The 21,766-nt window shown below is 44.7% G+C and overlaps 3 protein-coding genes across 3 annotated transcripts; 1 reads left to right on the top strand and 2 right to left on the bottom strand.

Moving 5' to 3' along the window:
- Positions 1 to 453: 453 nt before the first annotated feature.
- Positions 454 to 2,880, top strand: LOC112894352 (cytokinin dehydrogenase 1-like). Its single transcript, XM_025962035.1, has 4 exons — positions 454 to 1,089; positions 1,529 to 1,944; positions 2,061 to 2,326; positions 2,443 to 2,880. Exons 1-4 carry the CDS (start codon positions 498 to 500, stop codon positions 2,732 to 2,734), a joined length of 1,566 nt encoding a protein of 521 aa, XP_025817820.1. The 5' UTR covers positions 454 to 497; the 3' UTR covers positions 2,735 to 2,880.
- A 967-nt stretch (positions 2,881 to 3,847) lies between these two features.
- On the bottom strand, positions 3,848 to 9,300 carry LOC112895082 (zinc finger CCCH domain-containing protein 17-like). Its single transcript, XM_025962954.1, has 7 exons — positions 8,748 to 9,300; positions 8,523 to 8,618; positions 7,711 to 7,800; positions 7,365 to 7,613; positions 7,111 to 7,290; positions 4,325 to 4,425; positions 3,848 to 4,226 (listed from the first exon to the last, which is right to left on the bottom strand). Exons 1-7 carry the CDS (start codon positions 9,162 to 9,164, stop codon positions 4,061 to 4,063), a joined length of 1,299 nt encoding a protein of 432 aa, XP_025818739.1. The 5' UTR covers positions 9,165 to 9,300; the 3' UTR covers positions 3,848 to 4,060.
- A 1,598-nt stretch (positions 9,301 to 10,898) lies between these two features.
- LOC112895081 lies at positions 10,899 to 21,327 on the bottom strand. Its single transcript, XM_025962953.1, has 22 exons — positions 20,492 to 21,327; positions 19,596 to 19,711; positions 18,911 to 19,119; positions 18,215 to 18,334; positions 17,977 to 18,105; positions 17,764 to 17,889; positions 17,202 to 17,257; positions 16,999 to 17,098; positions 16,796 to 16,913; positions 16,083 to 16,292; positions 15,685 to 15,997; positions 14,995 to 15,088; positions 14,616 to 14,724; positions 14,133 to 14,404; positions 13,891 to 14,018; positions 13,427 to 13,661; positions 12,816 to 13,004; positions 12,449 to 12,735; positions 12,163 to 12,346; positions 11,829 to 12,071; positions 11,610 to 11,692; positions 10,899 to 11,488 (listed from the first exon to the last, which is right to left on the bottom strand). Exons 1-22 carry the CDS (start codon positions 21,325 to 21,327, stop codon positions 11,341 to 11,343), a joined length of 4,305 nt encoding a protein of 1,434 aa, XP_025818738.1. The 3' UTR covers positions 10,899 to 11,340.
- Positions 21,328 to 21,766: the final 439 nt, after the last annotated feature.

Genomic DNA, 21,766 nt, shown 5'->3' with positions numbered 1-21,766 from the left:
AATGCCGCAGCTGCCCCCAGTGCAATAAAGAACTTACGATCCAGTCCCTGGTCTGCAAATGTTCAGACCTCAAGATGGCCAATATGAGCACTGATCAATGTACAGCACTGTACTGTATTTTTTTTCTGAGGTCAAACAGAGTAAAATCAAGACTACTGCACCCACCGGGTTCGAATCCTCGATCGAGTTCTTTTATACAGTAGATGTTTGTGAGTTTAATGTCAGGCCAGAAGTTATAATTCCTTATATAATTATTATAAAAAAACAAGTTGAATAAAACAAGGCTAAACTAGACGGAATGTACACACGACTTCAACATGGTTTTCCTTGCGAAAGCAGATTTGCGATCGAGTAACTCAAGTATGTAATCTCACCACGGATATGCTGTTGCCCTACCTCTCCTATATATATACGGGGTGCAAGGTGCAAACACCACATCCCAGTTACCAGACACAATCACACCTTGCCCTGCGGATTAAGCTCTGCCAACGTCGCTAATGGCGGTGGTTTACCTGCTGTTAGCCGCGGTAATCGCCTCCTGCCATGCACAGGCCACGCCCGGCGACCTTCCCTGGCCGGCCTCCCTCGCCGCGCTCGCGGCGGAGGGCAAGCTCCGCACCGACAGCAACGCCACCGTGCCGGCCTCCATGGACTTCGGCAACATCACCTCCGCGCTCCCGGCGGCCGTGCTCTACCCGTCGTCCACGGCCGACCTCGCCGCGCTCCTCGGCGTGGCGCACGCCACCCCCGGGTGGCCGTACACCCTCGCGTTCCGCGGCCGCGGCCACTCCCTCATGGGCCAGGCCTTCGCCCCCGGCGGCGTGGTCGTCAACATGCCGTCCCTCGGCAGCGACGCCGCCGCCCCGCGCGTCAACGTGTCGGCGGACGGCCGGTACGTGGACGCCGGCGGCGAGCAGCTGTGGATCGACGTGCTGCGCGCGTCGCTGGAGCGCGGGGTGGCGCCGCGGTCGTGGACGGACTACCTCCACCTCACCGTCGGCGGGACGCTCTCCAACGCCGGCGTCAGCGGCCAGACGTTCCGTCACGGCCCGCAGATATCTAACGTGTTCGAGCTGGACGTGATCACCGGTACGTGTGCGCCTTCGCAAAATATCCGTGCACCATGCCAGCAAGCAAGCCTTTATTTTCTTAGGAATTACGTGCCACACCTGCATCAACTCCGATCCGATTGCTTCTTCGAACCGTACTGCAACTCGATCGATCGCAACCATCTAAATTGCCTGATTAAATTCGCTTACCACATTGCAAATTATACTTAATAAGATTGTATTATATAGTATTAAATTAGCATTGTTAGCGTTAGTGCATGGTGGTTAATGCTTGTCCAGCGCTAGCTAGCTGCACCGGCCGGCCGGCCGGCGAGGGGCGGCGACGTCGTCTTTAACTAATAGACTGGCTCGCACCAATGCGTTGACATTGACAATTGCCACAGTTAATCACTTTTAATTTGTAGCTTTGGTTGCATTGTCCGGCGCTGACTTTTTCCCCACGGGTGCAATTCGTGCAGGCCGCGGGGAGACGGTGACGTGCTCCAAGGAGCTCAACGCTGACCTGTTCGACGCCGTCCTCGGCGGGCTGGGCCAGTTCGGCGTGATCACCCGCGCCCGGATCGCACTCGAGCCGGCGCCGGCGCGGGCGCGGTGGGTGCGCCTCGTGTACACCGACTTCGCCACCTTCACCGCCGACCAGGAGCGGCTCGTCCGGCCGCTGCCCGGCGGCACGTTCGGGCCGATGAGCTACGTCGAGGGGTCGGTGTTCGTGAACCAGAGCCTCGCCTCCGACCTGAAGAACACGGGGTTCTTCTCCGACGCCGACGTCGCCAGGGTCGTCGCGCTCGCCAAGGAGAGGAACGCCACCACCGTGTACAGCATCGAGGCCACCCTCAACTACGACAACGCTACGGCTGCTGCCTCGGTGGATCAGGTAGGTTTGTTTACCTCTCGATCGCCTCGCGCCATGGATCGATCGATGCACGCTGCTGCCAGGACGTGTTCTTACCGGGCGTGTCGATGACGTGCGTGTCTGGTGGCGTGGCACAGGTGCTCAAGTCCGTGCTGGACGGGCTCAGGTTCGAGCCGGGGTTCGCGTTCGAGCGCGACGTGGCGTACGTGGAGTTCCTGGAGCGGGTGCACAACGAGGAGGTGGCGCTGAACAAGATCGGGCTGTGGCGAGTCCCCCACCCCTGGCTCAACATGTTCGTGCCGGGGTCGCGCATCGCCGACTTCGACCGCGGCGTCTTCAAGGGCATCCTGCAAGGCACCGACATCGTCGGCCCGCTCATCGTCTACCCCGTGAACAAAGCCAAGTACGCGCGCGCAATACTGAGACATGCAGATCAATCAGAGTCGCCATGCGCCTGCGAATGATCGATCGATCGATCTGGCACGCCTGACTCTTGTTCGTTCTCCGGCGTCTTTTCAGGTGGGACGACGGCATGTCGGCGGCGACGCCGGCGGAGGACGTGTTCTACGTGGTGTCGCTGCTCTTCTCGTCGGTGGCGGGCGACCTGGCGAAGCTGCAGGCGCAGAACCAGAGGATCCTGCGGTTCTGCGACCTCGCCGGGATCCAGTACAAGAGCTACCTGGCGCGGTACACGAACCGCGGTGACTGGGTCCGGCACTTCGGCGCCGACAAGTGGAGCCGGTTCGTGGAGATGAAGAACAAGTACGACCCCAAGAAGCTGCTGTCCCCCGGGCAGGACATCTTCAACTGATCAACCCATGCGTCGCCACTAACTCGGTCGCAAATGCTTTCTTGGGTTGATAATGTGAATTCTCAGCCGTTAATCTGTATATGTGATCACTGATCTCAAGGTCATTTACGTCATGGGAGATAGTAATAAAGTGAAATTGCATCTCATATTATCTTTTTTTTTGAAGAAAACAGCAGGCATCTCATATTCTCATGTTCATTTTTTTTAACTCAAATTAACTGAGTAGTCATTTAAAAAAAGGAAAAAGCGTAACATTTTTTTTAGAAACAAGGAAGCCGTCACTTGTGAAAGACATTTGCTTCAATCAAGGTGATTCTTCCTCAGTTTGCACGTTTTGCTTCGATGGCACCGTCATTTTCTAATAAAATACAGTGTTGTTACGTGATTGATCAGATAGCACGCATTTGACAACTGACATCGACAAGATCAGGTAAAGCGTCATTTGCACCCAGACCGGTCCGGTTGATGATGATAAGTAGAATACTCCAGTTGACCGAAGCTGGCTTAATTTTGCTCTCTCTTATTCTCTCAGCATTCACCACATGCATTGCACTTGCCCGTTGACTAGTGCAATGCTTGGAGAGGTTTACTCCAAGCTTTAGACAAAGTCACTCTACAAAAGCTAAGCAACAGTGTGCTGACCTGAATAAATTTGGTCGTAGATTATTGGTTACCATCACACATACGCAAGCGCAGTCTGCACAGCCTATCACTAGATCACACCGATTATCGTCAGCGAATAAACAAAGGGAAAATATATCAAAACACCAATTATCGTCAGGGAATTAAAAAGGAAACAATTTTTTTTGTATAGCCGCCTCCTTTTTTTGTAGAAGACCTACAGAGCAAGCTATATGTATATATGTAAATACGGACGATCAGGGCTCGAACGTCTTTCGTACGTATGTGCAACCCGTGGGCGGAATTCAGTGGACGTGCTTGTTTCCTAGCGTCAAACTAGCATTACCGGAGTCAATCGGAGTTAGGCAGTCTATGCCACACGGCATGGCGAGGGCTCGAACAAAGCTACACGCTTGTCCATCTCTGCATCCACACGGCCATACCCCCTTGTGGACGTCAGGACGTGCCAGCGCAGGCCTCCACAGCATGGCATTGCCCGCATCTCAAGTCGTGGCACTTAAGGAGCCGCATGGGAACGTGACCTCAGGGTTGCGTCACATATCAGGCCTCAGAAAATTGGGCCGTCTCCTCTGCACTGTGCTACATCGTCAGCGCTGGACTTGAGAGCTGCCATAATTTACAAGCATACAATGGTTACAATGATGGAGCTGTCATTCTTCAATGAGGCTATGCTGATGACTATGATTATGAATGCGCAGCCGACGCCGCCTCCTGATCCTGGTCCTGCTGGAGCGCCCACCTCCACACCTTGAGCTCGCCGGAGCAGTCTCCGGTGAAGAGCGGCCCACCATCCGCGAGCTCGATGGTCCTCACTTCCTTCTTGGAGGAGAGGGTGCCCACCTCCTCGAACCTGGAAGATGACAACCAAGCAAAAGCAGAGCTCCTTTCAGTAAAGAAGACAGGCGATTTGTTCACCTGATCAAACTGACAAATTTCTAATGAACTTACGATGGAAGGTCGAGCTGGCGGATGCGGTTGCTGTTATGGAGGGAGCAGAAGAGAACTGGCGTCTTCCCGACACGGTGCATGCCGAAGAGTGTGCGCAACCCCTGCAACAGAATCGGAAAGGTTAGAGCTGTAGTGAGGAGCAGCTCAGAAACAAGCCATTCTCATACAAGGGGGGAAGGGGAAAATATAGCACTCATTGCACAATTGCACTTGCATAGTTGCACGACCAGTGCCTTGTCCCTTGTGTGATTCCCAATGATCAAGCACACCAGCAGTTTTTCTCAGACCATCCCATGAAAGATATGAGAACTAATTGTTTGAACCAATTCAAAGGTGAATAATATAGTGAGGTGAGGGGACACTTAGATATACAGGTATAAAGACTACAAGCTAGAATACAACTTCTGGTGCGTAATCCAGAACAATATCCAGGAAATTTCATTAGTTTCTTGCTGCTTGCAGTTGGTAGGCAAATCAGTTGAACATAATGCTCAATAAGTTGTTTTCAGAGTTAATAAGATATGATACACTTCATGGCAAACAGATGCACTGAGCAGACCATCTGAAATTCTCATCCAACAAGGCTTCTATCAGTATATAAAAACATCAATTACTGACCCAATTCACCAGATAAACTCAATTGACCAAGAAGACCAACCAAAGCTATCTCCATATGTAACAACCCTGCATTGAGAGGTTCCAGCAAGGTCTGCTACACCTAGTTCAGAGACTGCATTTATGAATCATATTGCTTCACTAAGAAAATGAGCAAGCCTCTGCTGCACCTAGTTCAGAGACCACATTTATGATATTCAAATGAGCAAGCCTATGTTACACGGAGTTCAGAGATCACATTTATGGATCATATTGCTTGGCTGCAAGCAAACGGAGTCCTACCTGTGAGAAACATGGTCCTATTATGTCATAATTGTAATTTTGGTGATTGTGTGACAATATAGTCAACGGGGCTAACGAGTTTGTGAGCTCAAGTTTGTAGGATTTGTAGGTCTCATGGATGGAATCCAATCCATATACAAGATAGTCCAAATCGCAGTCAAGGCCCAAGTTGTAGTGAAAATGCATGAGTTTGTATGCGTCGATTGAACTGATGACATCAAATATGAACCGATCGGTGCATTGGAAATTGCAACGTGCAGAAGAAGTCAGTAGCACCGGTTGAACCGACATTATAAGAAGGAATGTGTCGGTGCAATGAGGAGAAGGCATGGCAATCAAGTGGAGAAGTGCTAGAGGCACCAGTTGAACCGATGCTATGGTACAGAGCGTCGGTGCAATGGTCGTGTAATTTGCCTGAGAGGTTTGGGAGCTGAAGGGATAAAAAGATCTTCATCACCGGTTGAACCGATGCAATGACGCAAGCAAAAGCAGGCGTGGCATACTAGAGAGCAACGGCTAGTATGCAAGTTCAGAGTGACCGGTTAAAATGACGGCTATGACCGTTTTAACCGACGCTTTATGCTTTTCTAGGTAAAAGCAAGCAATGGTTATGAGCTGCCCTCTAGCTTGTATAAGGCCTTACCCGTGTCATTTGAGGCTGCTGGAGTTCGTGAGAAGTTCTCCAAGCCAACCAAAGAGCTAATTGATCAAATCCTTAGATTTAGCATAAGCTTTCCTAGGCTTGCTCTAGAGAGAGTGTGGGAGCAAGGTTTGTGATCTTGTCCTGGTTCTTGAGTGAACCTCAAGCTTGTATCTCGGTGTGCCGGCCTCTTGGAGTCTTTGTGGCTCGTTGGCAAGTCATCGACCCTCCAACTTGGTGGGGAGCGGCGACAACAGCTTTGTGCGGGGGATATGGAGACCCCCTTCCTTCATGGAGAAGCTCCTTAGTGGAGACGACATCGAGGTGACTGAGGACTTGGCGAGAGTCTTGGTGGCTAAACCTTGGTGGCAAGTCAAGAAGAGTCCCAGAAGAGATTCGGTGACCGGGAAGCAATATTTTTAGTGAGTATTTCGACAACGTGGACTAGGGGTGGCCTTATGCCTACAGATACCACGGGATAAATCTTCGTGTCGAGAGTTTACTTCCCCTTATCCTCTTATCCTTTAAGCTTCCTCAATTCTTATTGCAATCATGTGTGCTTTTACATTCTTAGTGTAGTATCTTGCTAGGATTGGCTATATGTTGCAAAATTCTTTGGGATAAGATTTTCACACGAGTTGAACCCTAGTTGCATATATATAGATAATATATTTTAGATTATATTTTGTGCTAACTAGTTAAGCCATAGGTTAAAATTTTAAGAATTGCCTAATTCACCCCTCCCCTTTTAGGTTACGAACACCAATTCCTTTCACCAACAATTAAATCTCCTATGAAACGCAACGTGCAGAAAGTTCAGAAGCATTGTATTGAACCTTGAGAAAAGACAGAAGCTGATCAACGCTAACACTAAAAAAATTTGAGCAATGAAGTTGGAAGACAACGGAAAGCAGGAAAAAACTAGCAATTCGCTAATTTGCACAAACGAAAGAGCATATTTTTGCACCCTATAGTTTTTCTTTGCTGATTTTGGGCAGTACCAGTACAACAACAACAACAAAGCCTTTTAGTCCCTAGAAAGTTTGGGCAGTAAGAGTATTCAGCAGAATAAAAAAAACATTAGCCAAGCACTATAATTAGAATAAAAAAAGTCGGTACTAAATTCTGAACCTTAATAGTACAATTTAGTTGCTACAACTATAAAAATGAAGATGTCATATAGCGTAAACAGTCTACAGCATTCAACAAAACAAAAAGGACTTATCAGAAGCAGAATTGAAATACTTACATGCTCCTCAGCATGGGTATATTTGACTTGAAGATCCCCAGACTCTGAAAGAGTCCAGAGCTTTACAGTCTTGTCCAGGGAGCAAGATAATAACTTTTCATCCCAACATAGGACAGATGTTACAGGAGCCTTATGCTCAGAGAGTGTTTGGACACACTGCAGAGTCATGAGGTCCCATACCTAATAGATGCAAAGAATGCATCAGTAAGGTTCAGTGGCCAATGCGAGAGAAATCTTAGAATTTATATACGCACTTTAATGGTCTTGTCAAGTGAGCCAGAGTAAAGTCTCGTTGCTGAGATAGAAAGTGAAATGACGGGACGTTGATGGCCTGTGAGGATCGACACTGGTTCCATGTTGCTCTCCTTAGAAGGAAATTTCCAAGCCATGATGCGACCATCTCCCATACCAGCAAACAGCATCCCATCCGTGATAGTCATGGAACAAACCAGACCAGAAGGCCCCTGAAGACTTAATTTCATTCCTGTCTGTGTGTTCCATGCCTTGTACCAATCAAAGTAAACCCCCAATATAAGATCACCATATATATAATACAAAATGAATGTGTACTCCCACTAGAATCCAGGAACAGGATATCACCTCCACGGACTTCGGAATCCCTATGAGTACCCATGGACCATGGGTGATCATGCAGCCAACCTTGCCTCCCAACTTGATGACATCAATACACTATTGCAGAAACATTAAGAACAAAAGGCAATATGATAACAGGTTAGATTTTTTTTCTTTTGCCTCCTACATGAATATCTTTTCTCTTTCCCTCCTCTTCTGAATCTAGAATATGCCCATGTCTCTCAATCTATTTTTTTCTCCTTTCTTTACTTTTTCTTCTTTCTTATTATAAATATTTCTTACAAAAAAAATGCATGAACATCCACTAATGAGACAACTGTAATCTCCGAGTCCCTTCCAAAGCAGCCAACCAGTTGCTTATCAGCCAAGTGACAACCAGCCAGATGGCCTCCTAAACTGATCCTGGGCACACTGATATCTGAAACAACCAGCCAGATGACCTCCTAAACTGATCCTGGGCACACTGATATCCGAAACAGGCAAACAGCCTCTAATAACAATGATCCCAGCGGACATATAGCTGTCGACGTGCAGAGAACAATCCAATCTGAACCGACAGACACATGGACCACCTGACTAATCAGGTGATATCCACCGGCAATTGGTGCGACAGTCAGGGCATTTATCACCACAAGCAACCAGAAGAAATCCTGAATCGCCCCTTGGTGGTACAGCAACCGCCACAAATTGCCAAGCGGCACATTAACCACCAAATCCACCAAGAGCAAAGGCAGGGATCAACATTGGCACAACCCCAAGTTGAACCGCGCATATATCTTAGTCAGATGAGATTGCCGGGAAACCAAGAGCCGAGCTACCTTGCCAGAGTTGCGGTCCCAGACGCGAATAGATCCGTCGACGCTGCCGGAATAGAGTTTGTCCGAACAACGCGGCACTGAGATCCCGCTGATAGCCTGTCGAATTATCGATCACCGTAAGAATCATCACAATCCACAACCGCTCGACCGGAATTGCATCGAAATCGGGCCGCCGCGATCGCGTTGTCATAGAGTGAATTTTCAGAGAGGCGCGGAAGCACGGACCGCTGTGTGTCCAGCGAGGGCGCAGAGGAAGACGAAGCCACCCCCGCCGCTGCAGCGGGGCTTCTTAACGGGGGGTGCGTCGATTCCAGCGTCCGGCTTCGGCTTCGGCTTCAGCACAGGCTCCGGGCTTGTCATCTCGCCTCCACGGCTCCGTCCTGCGGGTGCAGCAGAAGCTCCGTCGGGCGCGGCGGGTTCGGCACGGCGACGCGATCCGGAAGGCGCCGCCTTCTGCGCGGGGCCGAGGAGTCTCTCCGTCGCGGGATCGAGGCGTAAAGGCGGGCGCGAGGCCTTGGCGCCGCCGCGGCCGCCCTGGGGCTCAGGCACAGAGGAACGGGCGTAGGGGCTCCACCGCGCGGGCGCGGGCGCGCGCGCGGGGCCGGTGCCGAGGCGTCCGGCGTGGGTGGAGGAGATCGGCATGGCGGTGGCTGGCGGGCGCCGGTCTCGCGGACGCGTGGTGGGGAGAGGCGGCGCTGGGTTTCTTCCGGGGAACGGCTTGGTGGAGGCGGTGATCGCGATCGTGGAAGGCGGCGGTGTGGCCGACGCGGTAACTGGCAGTACGTATATATCGACCGCGCCTAGCGGCCTAGCCTCGAAGGCCAACCACAACCAAACCGACGACATGTTAGCAAAATTACGTGAGATACATTCTAAATACAAGTAGTGTATATGTTCCAAATTACTTCAAACAACTGAGGTTATTCTAGGACAACTATTATTATTATATGGAGCGACTAGGGCTCCGACGTCTGATCGGAAGTTTGTCATCGGATATTCCGTCGCAACATTGAAATTAATTACTGCAATATTTAAAATCACTACTTGCAACATTATAAAAATATATATAAAAATAATTATATCATCCAATTCTATGATAGAAAATTTTCGCCGCAACATGATATAATATTCCATGCAACATTCTATAAGAACAACAATATGTAGAAATATAGTTATGTAACGTCGATACTTATCTTTTGCAACATTTAGAAATTATAATTATGATTTTTGAACTACAATTGCAACATTAAAAAATATTTTTCTTAAAATATTAATAAGATAAATAGAATTAGTCGGCAAATCAACTATTGAAATATATAGAATAAATTTATACAACATTCTAAAATAGTTGTTGCAACGTCACCTCGCATCTCAAACATACTATTTATGACCGCTGTAATGTACAAGTCGACCCATCGAATAATTTTAAAACAACTATTACGACATCAATAATCAACTGAAACTCCCGCGCAACATCATCGTATACATATCGTAACAAAAAAACATGTAAAAAGTTTACCGTAACATCGGTCAATGAGGTTGGAGTGCCTTTTCTCGTTGCAACAATAGCTCATAATTATTGCAATAAAATTGTGTGTAAAAAGTTTCCACTGCAACATCAGTGCGCTAGGTTGGAGGTGTCCGATTTTTTTTTGCATCGGACGCCCTGATGCTTGCATTACCGATTATTATATCAATAATAAACACAAATATGCATTTTGACATCTCTATTACGAACTACTTGCAGCTTAAATAAAAATAAGATTTTCAAAGATTTTGTTGTAATTCTTCGAATTAATCTCTTGTAGCTGAGCAGAAGAATGGAGGAGAGGAACATTTACAGATTTAGATTTCCCTAATGAGATTTAGCTTTCCTTATTGAAAAAGCGTGAGGACCACCAAATGTCAGGGACAGGAAGAACTAGGGGTACAAGGAATTCCATGTATCTCTTTTTAAAATAAAGGATTGGACATCCAAAAAGCTTACAAAATCCTATGGAATGCCTCAATCCATAGAAATTTAGAGAAAATCTAACATGAGCTCTAACCTCTTGAAAACTTTCCTTTTCTCTCTTCTCTCAAATTCTTTTATTTTGTGTTTTGTATCCAAACATTCCGTTGGAAGGTTTCATGCATTCTGAATTCCCATGGGATTGCAATTGACAACCAACTTGAATCATGTACTTTTTGTTTCTATTCCTACGTTTTGAAAATCATGTGTTCCGAAGAAACCTCGAGTAGGCCGATGCACGGCAAATGCGCTCCAGTACAGGAAACACATTAACGACGGACGAAGCGCTGTGTAAGACTGCAAGAAAAAGTACCAAAAAGACACGCAAGCACGTTACACCGATTTTTCACAACATTGCATCAGCCTAAGCTCGGTGTCAGTGAAAACCATGGAGCATGTTAATTCTTATGCCCATTAGAACATCAGATACATCAAAAGGTTTATGCATCCTCGATGACTTGACTCGCCCCTCTGCCCAGCTCAACAACATCAAGGGCCAGGGCATTGATAGTAAGAGAACAGCAACAAAACCACATCCCCCCAATGTCTCTTAGGTTAGCTTTGGCATTGTTTATAACTCTATGGTGTCTAAATCCTACAAAGAATGGATCAAGTACACCTCTTATATATACAACAGAACACCGGTTGTGACTGCACATGATCATCGAAGGACGCCGAAACATGCATCTATATAACTGTAGTTGATTCTTTGGCCTCGTCAATAAAGAAAGGCCTTGCTGCCCGCACTCGTCCTTTTATCAACTCCCAAAAAATCGAGTTGTAAAAAGCTTCCAGTTACACCAGGTGTCATGACTGCCAAAAGATGTGTGGGTCATTGCTATAAACCGCACGGTCTTGGATCTCTAAATTAGCAACATGCCAATCAACAAGCCTTGCTTGGATGCATTTCAATAACATGAGTCCAGTGGGGAAGAGCCACCAACCACTTTCATCCCTGGAAAGTTTCATGGCATATGAAAAGTGCGATCGCAAACTGGGAAAATGATGAATTGATAGCTCAACTGCATATAACTCTCAAAAGATGCTAGTGGCCAGTAAGGGGAAATCATGCTTACGTTCCCAGGTTCCATGGCTGCATGCTCGGGTGCCTTTTGGTTGACGACTTATAATGTACAAAACCACATATGAAAGCCACAACCTAGAGATCAAAAGGCACAGGAAGAAGGTTATAGAGGCATAAAATTTGATAAAAACAAACTAGTCCAATTGGTGTTATTAAGTATGATGCATACCGATAAGCACATAATATTGAAATGTAGGCAAAGAATACTTACAACATTGACCAGTGAAGTTATGTTCCACAATGCATATACACGAGCAAGACCTGCTGACCGCCTCGGTCCATGACTAAAAAGAGCATTTATACCAGCAGGAAAAGGCGACAAAATCCCAAGAGGTAGAATAAACAAAACCAAGAGAACATCGACCATAGAGTATGAATATAGCTGGAGAAAAGTAAGCAAAACTAAGCTGAAATCTGCGAGAAGAAGTATTGAGATTACTAAACCAACAAGATCCTGCAGTTAAGAACAACAGAACTATGATTAGCGCAAAATGAAGAAATGACCCATAATCATTATATGAACAGAAATAATGGCAGCGAAAGACCTGATGCCCGACTGGTTTCGTATTGTGCAAGATAAGAGAAAATGGGTAAAACAAATCTCTCCTGTCTTTTAGTGTCCTTAAGCTATTACTATCAAGAACTCCACCAGTAATCCTTTTGCGCATTAGAGCATCCTTAACCCTTGTTGCCTGGCCTTGTTGAATATCAGTGAGCATGTTTTGTGTTCTGCATGGTGTAATAAGACATCATAAAAAATGGTGATGATAAACATGCCAAATGATCAATTCTAAATATCAATAACAAATATAAAAGTGCAAAATAACTCACAGTGTGTGTTGCTCTAGTTTTATTCTAGGGCTTCCATCATGTTCATCAACCACTTGTTCTCCTTCAACAGCATAAACAACAAGACCAAGTTGGCAGTACCCTAATGCTGTAGCTTGGAACCAGGCAAGATCAACGCGGATACCATTCACAGCTAAAGAGGGATTCGCATGAGTATCAAGCCACTCGATTACAGGAAGAAACGTTACTTTCAAGTTTCCACTGCGAACCAAACGCAGCTGTGCATTCAACCCAGCTACAAGACGGTGCCATATCCATGAGGGAACAGCCTGTAACGGATATGCCATGAGATTCTGAGACGCAGTGTCAGGAGATGAGCAGTGCAGTTTGAAAGATCTTAAAATGATACCTGGCTCATAAGACTAGTGAGCACACTGTCACTATGAAGTGAAAACGGAGCCATGTAACTTCCATCGCCTCCAAAGATCAAAGACATTGGAAATCTTTGACGAAGACGAGGTGGAAGATCAGGCCTTTTTTCATCTCCCCCAAGGAAGAAATCTAAATACCCTAGCATTAGATCTGGAGTCGCGGTCACCTAGAAATTCGAAAAGCAGGAATCAGCTTAAGTACAATAATTGATGAAGGGAAATGAGAATGGACATAAACAGTATACAATTGACCAAAGAGAGGACACAAGAAACTATAAACGGGTCAGTTACAGATCTAAACCTGAATGTGATTCTAGTGGACCCAAATAAATTCAGTGACAACGCATTAAGATTTGTAATATTATTAGTCTTGCATCTACTAAAAGTAGCATCTTCAAAAGTATACTTCCAATCATGGAAGCTTTTGAGGCCTCTGCTAGTATTTAAATATTTTTGTAAGCTGCAGTAGTAGGTACTCCCACTATGTAAGCAGCACCATAGGTTTAAGGATCCACCTTTAAGAAATTTGCACTTTATGAGAATGACCAAGAGAAAAGGCATTTGAATTTTCTGAGAAACCAAGTCAGACCTTGAGTCCTTCGTAGAGTGCACGTGAACGGCAAGACCGTAAGCATGAATGATCATACTCAGAACGAACAAATTCGCGAAGTCTCTGTAATTTCTTTCTCCTACGCCACTGTTGCCATGACCAAGCCAGGGGGTATGCAAGGATACATAGGATACTGTAAATAGATCCTTCCCACCACTGATAAGCTGCAAGGGTGTTTATCTCATCGACAAATCGATTAAACGCATCTTCATATCTGACAAAGAAGAGAGAGAAAAATTAGAGCACCATTTCAAGTAATTTTGACAGTACTTCTTTTCTTGAAATATATTTTGAATTTTTGATAGTACTTCCAACAGGCAGATCAAAAAGGTTATTTGAATCAAAAGTGCTACTCGACAAGCTCAGGAGGTTTAAGAAAAGGACCACGAAGGTTGAATCTGATCGATAAGTATCAAGGTTAATTTGAGGACAAGCATACATACACAATCTCTGTTATTTGTTCTGGTGGACTGTGTGGGAGATGCCACGGTTCACTGAAGGTGTTGGGACCCATGAAATACATCCTGTGTACATGACCATGGGACTCTTCAGCTCTATTAGTTTCCAAAACCTGTAGAAATATCAAAATTTCTATCAGAATTCAGGATGTCTCCGATCCCAAAAAAAAAATCAGGACAGCACATGGCACTTAAGATGTGAGCTATGCAGGAAAGGTATGAAGTACCTCATTTAGTGATTCTAGGAAGGGAAAGGAATGATCAATTTGGGACCCTTGTTGGGTCGGCGCTGGCCCAGGTAACTCATCAGTGCCGACAAATTTCATACGAGCAACACTTAAAACAAGAGCTAACAAGATAAGAAGGCCTGAAAGAAGTAGGCCAAATAACCAAGGTCCTCCAAAAGTGTATATTAATTCCTCCAGAGCTGTATAACAGTGAGGCATGCGATATCTGTCAGACACACATCTGTAGGGACATGGAGTTTCAGCAGCACCTCCTGTCAAACATAAGCAAAGTTAGAAATATTGAAGTAACATCATTGTCTGGATGCCTATCTAGCACAGCAATATACAAACTAAAAAAGAAAGGTGTCAAACAGAAAACATGACATCGCAGGCCAGCAAATTCAAAACTTAAGTCAGATTTTGTTCTGAGATAGAACTTCCAGTTTATACTGCACCAGAAGAAAAACAAACAGAAAGAATTACCTCGGACATTTATGTATATAGCGCGGTGAGGGAGTTCTTGTGGAGGGCATGGAAAGCATAGAGATTTAGAAGATCCAGTAACATTTTTGTATGTTCCGAGAGGGCATTCCTGCAGTTTTACAGAAACAATTACCATCGCATTAAGTGGCATTGGAGCTACAGCATGACAACCAGAACCAGAGCTAATAGAAACAGATATGCAATTGTTCCATATTTACCAAACAAAGAAATGGACCATGATATCACACATTATCAAGATACAGAACATTAGTTTGGGCCATTTTGTGTATTACCAACCAAACTTCGCTACTTAATACTGTATGTTACAACAAAATAATAATATAGGGTAGAACATGTTTGTAACATCTAAACAAGTTACCTTGCAGAATGTACCATAAAGGCCTTTTGGGCAAGCTTTTCCTGTGACCGTTCCATTCCCACCAGAAAATCCATGCCCTTTACTGACTCCTCCACTGTATAAGAATACACAGTTAGTATACGAACAATATTAACAGTATGTACACATTACTCAAAACATTACAGTAATGTCATACATGTACAATAACACATAACTCAAAACATTACAGTAATGTCATACATGTACAATAGTTACAAGTGATGAATGAAAATTTAGAAAATTAAAACTAAATTTATCATGCACATTACAGCTCAACTGTTCTGCCGTATAAGATGCGAATGTGATGGCTCCAACAGCCAAATGTAAAAAAGAAAGAAGAGGGCAAATAAGAAGTCTGCAAAATAATGGCACCATCCACAAAGTTGATGATAAGGCTGGCAGAGCTCCTAATTAAAGTTCCAAAAATAAAGGCATACAGTATAAAATAGTTCTTCAGCTTTTCCTTTGCCTTCTTGTCTCATAATGCCAATTGTCAACCATGTCATCATAGTTGTATAAGACTAGATATGAATAGTAGCTAAAAGAAAGATTAAATTTGAGGTACAACACATAAGTTTATAGATAGGACTGATACCACATGTAATGACCTAAAACACCAAGCAATCTTTTACAAGTTATAAAACAAATACTAGAGAAAGGGTCACCCCGGACCTTGTAAGGATCGATCCTTTAACAGCTGCAACAGGAACATATTCATCTCCAGTAGGAATATTAGACCAATGGAAGTGAATCCTTCCCCCTCCACCTCCTCCACTACCAGCATTTCCAAAGCCACCAACACTTGAAAGGACGGAGCTTTCTGCTAGGGACAAAGTGTGCACAAATAGAAGAATTGTGCCCCCAGAACCACCACCAGGTCCTCTAATAGATCCATTAGTAACCATATTAGCATAGCCGCCACCATTTGATTCTACTGAACCATAGAGGGCAAGACTTGGCAACGAATATTCCCATGAGCCCATCACTGGAAAGCCATTACAGAAACGTTTAAAAGACATTTTTAAGACATAGAGTGAAACAAAACTAAGAATAACTGGAGCATGTGATACCTATTATACCCCCACCAGCTGTGGAAAACTGTGTAGTAGCATTCCCACTGCCGCTGCCAAGTTCACAAGGAAGATCAGCATTACCATAAGTAGCTCCACCGTCAGCATGGCTTCCATTATAAAGACCATCCCCGCCTTTACCACCATGTCCACCACCACCACTTACACCGCTGCTTAACATTTTTCCTTGTCCTACTCCAGTTCGGCAGCCTGAAATTTGAAGGGATCATCTCAAAGAGAAGAAATTGAAACTAAGCAGACATATGCACATGCATCCATCTTAAGCGTTATGGAGTAAAACAGCAAGAAGTACTGTGTTCCTCTCAGAGCTCAGGCCAAAGAAGTAACAGCAAGAATAACATACAGAATGTCAAGTGCAAAAGAGAACTATTTATTCTTTGCTTATATGGTTCGAGTATAAGCATTTTTTTTTGCCAAAAATATTATACCATGACCTCTCAACAGGCTAGGTGCTTGACATTGTTGAGATATGTTCAGTACAAATAGTTTTAAAGATTATGTGACACTCTGTTATACTTAACAACTAAAGAACTCTGCAAGTTTCCACAAGAACTCTGAACTGTAAATATGTAATGGCTGAGCTAATGTTTATGATCCTTCAGGGGGACACAAGCTGTCCCTATAAATTAGAATTGCAGGAAAGACGCAACAAACCATGCAGAATTCCTGTAAAAGCAAAAGGATAAAATTACCCAAGCCTGATGCACTGATGGTTCCAGATTTATGCACAGTTACAGTTCTTGCCCTATTGAAATGAATTACAGTTCCTTGCACGAGACCCCAGACATCAATATCTTCAACACGGCACACCTAAATGGGAGAAATGGCCATAAGCTGTTTTCTATGAGAAAATCTACCTGGAAACTACATGGGAGTGTTCAAATATTGAGTGTACCTGAAGGGTAAATGACAATGAAGAATTTAGATTGCAATCTTCCGGTGGATGTATAATTTCAACAGGACAGCTATCATCTTCACAATTCAGCTTTGGAGCCCTAATTGATGCACAAGAGATCAATTGCAAGCAAAAAGATTCCAAAAACAGGAAATATGGAAAAATAATGTTGTACTGTGATAGCTGAAGGTGAAAGTATTTACACATCATTGCTACTTCTGTTTACAAGTGGGCCCCGTAAAATCGAACCAGGTCCAACCTACAAGATGAATATATATTATCACTATTATTTCTTTCAACTGGTTGCGAAAGGGCAAAAAAGAACATAATACCTTATTTGACAACATATTGAACATTCAATCCAGGTAGTTATAAATTAAAATTACAAGTACAGGGAAAAAACATTCACAATATACCATGATACAGCAGAAGAAAGTATGGCACCAATCACAGAAGTAGATATAATTGCCTAGATACACTTAACATAAGTGGAAAAATGACTATATGAACATGATTAGCATAGCTATAGCCTATAGAAATGTCTTATCTTGGGTTCATATGCAAACTGTAAATAGAACCACAGACAAGTTTCCAAATGCAACTGCCATGCCTAAATATTGAGACAAGAAGGATTTCCAGAAAAAAAACACATAGTTAGGCAATATGCGCTGAGAAATATTGCTGCAAGAAACAAAGGCATCAGAAAAGGCAATGGGTTAAGAAAACAAAAACACTAAAGCTGAAAAGCATATATATATATCATACTTGTATGCTGTAGAACAGTGATAAAATAAGGCGTTGTGCCTCAATTGTGTCTCCATTCCCAGACAAATTCAGTAGACCTTGGCCGCGAACTCCAAGATTAGCATTTGAATGTATCACAGATGATTCCTGAAATATATATGAGCAAAAAATATGCATATTAAGCACAATTAGCAAAATAGAAAAACGGTCATTAATATTGGAGCGACAATGAACCTTCAGAACTATCAAATTGCTGGCATCCAACAAAGAAGTTGCAACTATCGAATCTCCACCACCATCAATTAACATTCTGGAGTTCCACATAAGTAGCATTTTTACAGACATTCTCAAAGCGCCGAACACCTGGGGGGAAAATTCAAGTCAGCACAATATTTAATATAAACAGGCAGGTACACCAAGTGGAAGGTGAATAAATGAACACAACAAGAGACCAACAGAAAAAGGAAATGACCTTGATTGTTGAGTCACTCATAAGAAGCTCCTCAGCCATCAGTTCGAACTCCGAGTATGGATAACGAGTGAGACCAAAAGTTAGAACAGCACCAGAAAGAAGGCTAAGTTGCCCTTGGACCTGGAAATTGTAAATAATCAGTTGCACACATAAATCTTTAGAGAGGAAGCACAAATCAATAGAATAAAATAAGCAACTCCATAATAGGCTTGTGTCTCATTATACAAAATGCACCCAGCGTGGCTTATGAAAACTGCAAATGATATGTAGTACTTAGTTTACGGAGATGTAAAAAAGCTTCCGCGTAGAGTACAAAAAATTTAATATGCAACACAAGACTCCGGTAACTACTGCCATCAACTGTAATTTCTTGAAATATAAAATATTTGATGTCTGTTTTTTGTTTTACATGATATAAAGTAAAACACTTTACTTTTGATTGTGAGCTAGGATGCAGTATCCTGGTGATATACCGTTGAGACATCGACTTGTATAGCATATGCTTATACAACCAAAATTCAGATGTTATGTCTTAGTCTATAAAGGTCTAAAGGATATATAATTTGACAACAAATTGAAGAAAAAGAAAACGCAAGATTGCAGGATTCAATAGTCTATGTCAGCAAATATATAAATATTGCTAAAAGACACCATGGTTGGTAGAGTGTAATCAAGATAGCATTACAAAGTCCATACCTGAACACGACTCCAGAGCAAGGGAACAGCAACTTTTGCATGATTCCTCACGAAAACATTTGTCCACAGTGGTTGATTTGGGAACTCTAAAAGAAGAGTGTCTGTCTGCGTACTCAAATTATTGTTGCTAACGATAAGACTCTTTGGTACTGCTTCATAAAGAGTCCCAGCAGCTCCTGCATTATCCGGACAGCCTGAACTCTTTCCCCCTGAAAAAAGATGGCACATATTAATCTCAAACAGAATAAAAATCAATAAGGTCATCTTAACAATAGCTTCAAATGTGTATCGCTAGAAAGTTACTAAGACTATGAGTTTTATTGCAAACACCCACCACAAATCAGCGAAAAGGAATAGTACAATGCTTCTATAGAGAAGTAAACATATTTTCTTGTCCTGATACAAACAGTAGATAACACGCGGATCCCTTGGAATGTAAGAGCTGCTAAGCCTAAATTTAAGGAACACAAGAAAGAAGGAGAAGTAAAGATCAATTCAGCTCAGGGCCTAGATGGGTTTAGAAAGGAAACAACATATAACCAAAGCTAAAATAATAAAACAGGCAACTAAACACGAAACAGATGGTAAAGCTATATGCATGTTCAACTCATCCACAAGTGAGAATTGTGAACACTTGAACAGAGTAAAGAAAAAAGGAGATCAATGTGAATTTAGAGGAAGTTACCATGAACAAAAATATGGGTGTCATCATGTCTACTAAAAACGTTAATAGAAACTCGACCTCCACCTCCCCCAGCCAAACCATCACCCCCAGAAGCACTGATCTTGCCACCACCATGCCTGTTGCCAGCAGAAGAACAGAAGAGATGAAAAAACTGCAAGGTCTTACTGAATGAATATCCTTTAAGTAACATAATAAGCACTAAGCATCTACAGCAAAACAAACTTACAAATGAACAGAGATTCCTTGACTGCCCCTTTTCATCCATATTGATATCATAATGACCGGATCAAACTCTTGCTTGATTCATCCACCAATTAATTATGTGAATCATGTAACTACACCCAATCAATCCACGAGGGTGATCCTTTCTTACCCTTAACTTTCTACGCAAATGTAAATCCTAAAACCTTAGTGATTCAACAGAACTAAGTTCTGTAGTTCATAACAGTCTCAACAAGACATATCATCAAATTGAGCTCATTAACTATATTGACTATAGGCTTCAAAAAAGATATCAAACATGAACACAAATTTAGATATCTGAGAATCCATTTGTTTAATTCAGTACATCAAATGTATGATCAAATGTGCTCTAAATGTATTTCTGCATGGGGAAAAAGGTATTCATCTCTTTCCTCTTAGCCCACTATCATCAGGGTACAAAACAGCCAAAAATGCCATTTTATGGTTAATTCCTTAAACTGCAGGACCTACAATTTGTTCTGCCAGTATCAGTTGTAACTGTTTTCCAAACTTCGACTTAATTAACTAGCTTACCAATTTATTCTGCTGGCCTTCAAGTGGTATTGTTTTCTAAATTATACTTAATTAACTAGCTAGTATGCTTAGCATACAGAATGCAGAGCAGGAACCAAAGCCATTCAAAAAATACTCACATAGTCGCAGCCTTTATATAGATGCTGCCCCCAGAACCTCCACCGCCCTTCTCACTGCTATCACCGCCGTCAGCAAGCACTGTGCCATTCATGACCAGGTCCTGAGCAAACAGCCACACGATGCCACCACCGGCGCCACCGTAATCCTTCTCAACACTGGTCGAGCCCCCTTTGCTCCCATAGCTACACGGGTGTTCAAGGTCTGACCACGCATAGGCATCACCGCCCCATGAATCCTCCTGTGTCTGCCCATCCTTGACGAAACAGCTGGCGCCACGGCCGCCATGCCCGCCACCGTCACCGTGCGTCCCCGTGGGGACGCCACTGGTCCGGTCGGGCGGATCACCGGCGAGCGCAGTGGTGTTCACAACGACAGTGTCGGCGACCGTGATGTTGGTGGCGACCAACGAAACCCTCCCGGCTATGACCCGCACGCCGCGGCTGAGGCGCACCTCCCCAGAGAGATTGGCAGATATGACGCACCCGGCCTTCTTGCAGGTCAGGGAGGCGCCGGAGAGGAGCACGAGGCTGCCGTTCCCCGTGATGTAGACGTCGCCGCCCAGCTCGACCTCCGAGGATACCTCGCAGCGTGTGCGGAAGTCCCCCTTCCCGTGGAGGTCCCGCGCGCAGGTCGCCGCCGGCGCCACCGGGGCCGGCGGCGGGGGCGGAGGCGACGGCGGCGAGTAGTCGTGCCACGTCAGGATCGAGTACGGGTCCGGCTCCGCCCGATCTGACGCCTCCGCCCCGCCGCCCCGGCCGGGGCCGGCGTTCCCGAGGACCGCGGCGAGGAGCAGTAAGAGGCGGAGATTGAGGAGGGGGCGGAGATGGCAGGCCATGGGGCGGGACGCATCAGAGTCCAGGTTCTAGGGGGGTTGGCGGCACCAGCACTAGGTTCCGGACGCCGCGCGTGCGGTGGCCGCCGGCGATGGCGGCGGCGGCGGGTGTCCCGGGTTGGGTTTGGTGCGTCGATTTGGGTTTAGCCCTTTTCCCCCTTTCCATTTCGCTCCGATTTCCTCATTCGGTTTTGATGGATTGGAGGGGAAGAGGGCGGAGGGAGAAAGGCCGCGGGGCGTTGGATTCGCCTCGAGATTCGTGAGAGTAGGTGCGGGGTTTGGCTCCGTGTGTGGACTGCGGTAGAGACAAGTGGAGCACAAGACGCCGGTTTTTTCACTTGTCCTTTTTGTTTTCTTTTTATTTTTGAGCCGATGCTTTTATCCAACGTACTGATGTTACATTTCGGCCCCGTTAAGTATCCAAAATAAATTAGGCTTATCC

Source organism: Panicum hallii, chromosome 5 (assembly GCF_002211085.1).
Source record: "Panicum hallii strain FIL2 chromosome 5, PHallii_v3.1, whole genome shotgun sequence".
Taxonomy (NCBI): domain Eukaryota; kingdom Viridiplantae; phylum Streptophyta; class Magnoliopsida; order Poales; family Poaceae; genus Panicum; species Panicum hallii.
Note: the sequence above shows the minus strand (reverse complement) of the source record. Positions and strands in the feature narration are given on the sequence as shown.

Coding starts and splice junctions, on each gene's coding strand:
- LOC112894352 (XM_025962035.1), top strand. CDS start 498: ATGGCGGTGGTTTACCTGCTGTTAGCCGCGGTAATCGCCTCCTGCCAT. Junction 1,090..1,528: donor CGAGCTGGACGTGATCACCG/GTACGTGTGCGC, acceptor CAATTCGTGCAG/GCCGCGGGGAGACGGTGACG. Junction 1,945..2,060: donor CTGCTGCCTCGGTGGATCAG/GTAGGTTTGTTT, acceptor GGCGTGGCACAG/GTGCTCAAGTCCGTGCTGGA.
- LOC112895082 (XM_025962954.1), bottom strand. CDS start 9,164: ATGCCGATCTCCTCCACCCACGCCGGACGCCTCGGCACCGGCCCCGCG. Junction 8,619..8,747: donor CCCTCGCTGGACACACAGCG/GTCCGTGCTTCC, acceptor ATAATTCGACAG/GCTATCAGCGGGATCTCAGT. Junction 7,614..7,710: donor GGATTCCGAAGTCCGTGGAG/GTGATATCCTGT, acceptor GATTGGTACAAG/GCATGGAACACACAGACAGG.
- LOC112895081 (XM_025962953.1), bottom strand. CDS start 21,327: ATGGCCTGCCATCTCCGCCCCCTCCTCAATCTCCGCCTCTTACTGCTC. Junction 18,335..18,910: donor TGCTCTGGAGTCGTGTTCAG/GTATGGACTTTG, acceptor TACAATTTCCAG/GTCCAAGGGCAACTTAGCCT. Junction 13,005..13,426: donor CACTCTACGAAGGACTCAAG/GTCTGACTTGGT, acceptor TCGAATTTCTAG/GTGACCGCGACTCCAGATCT.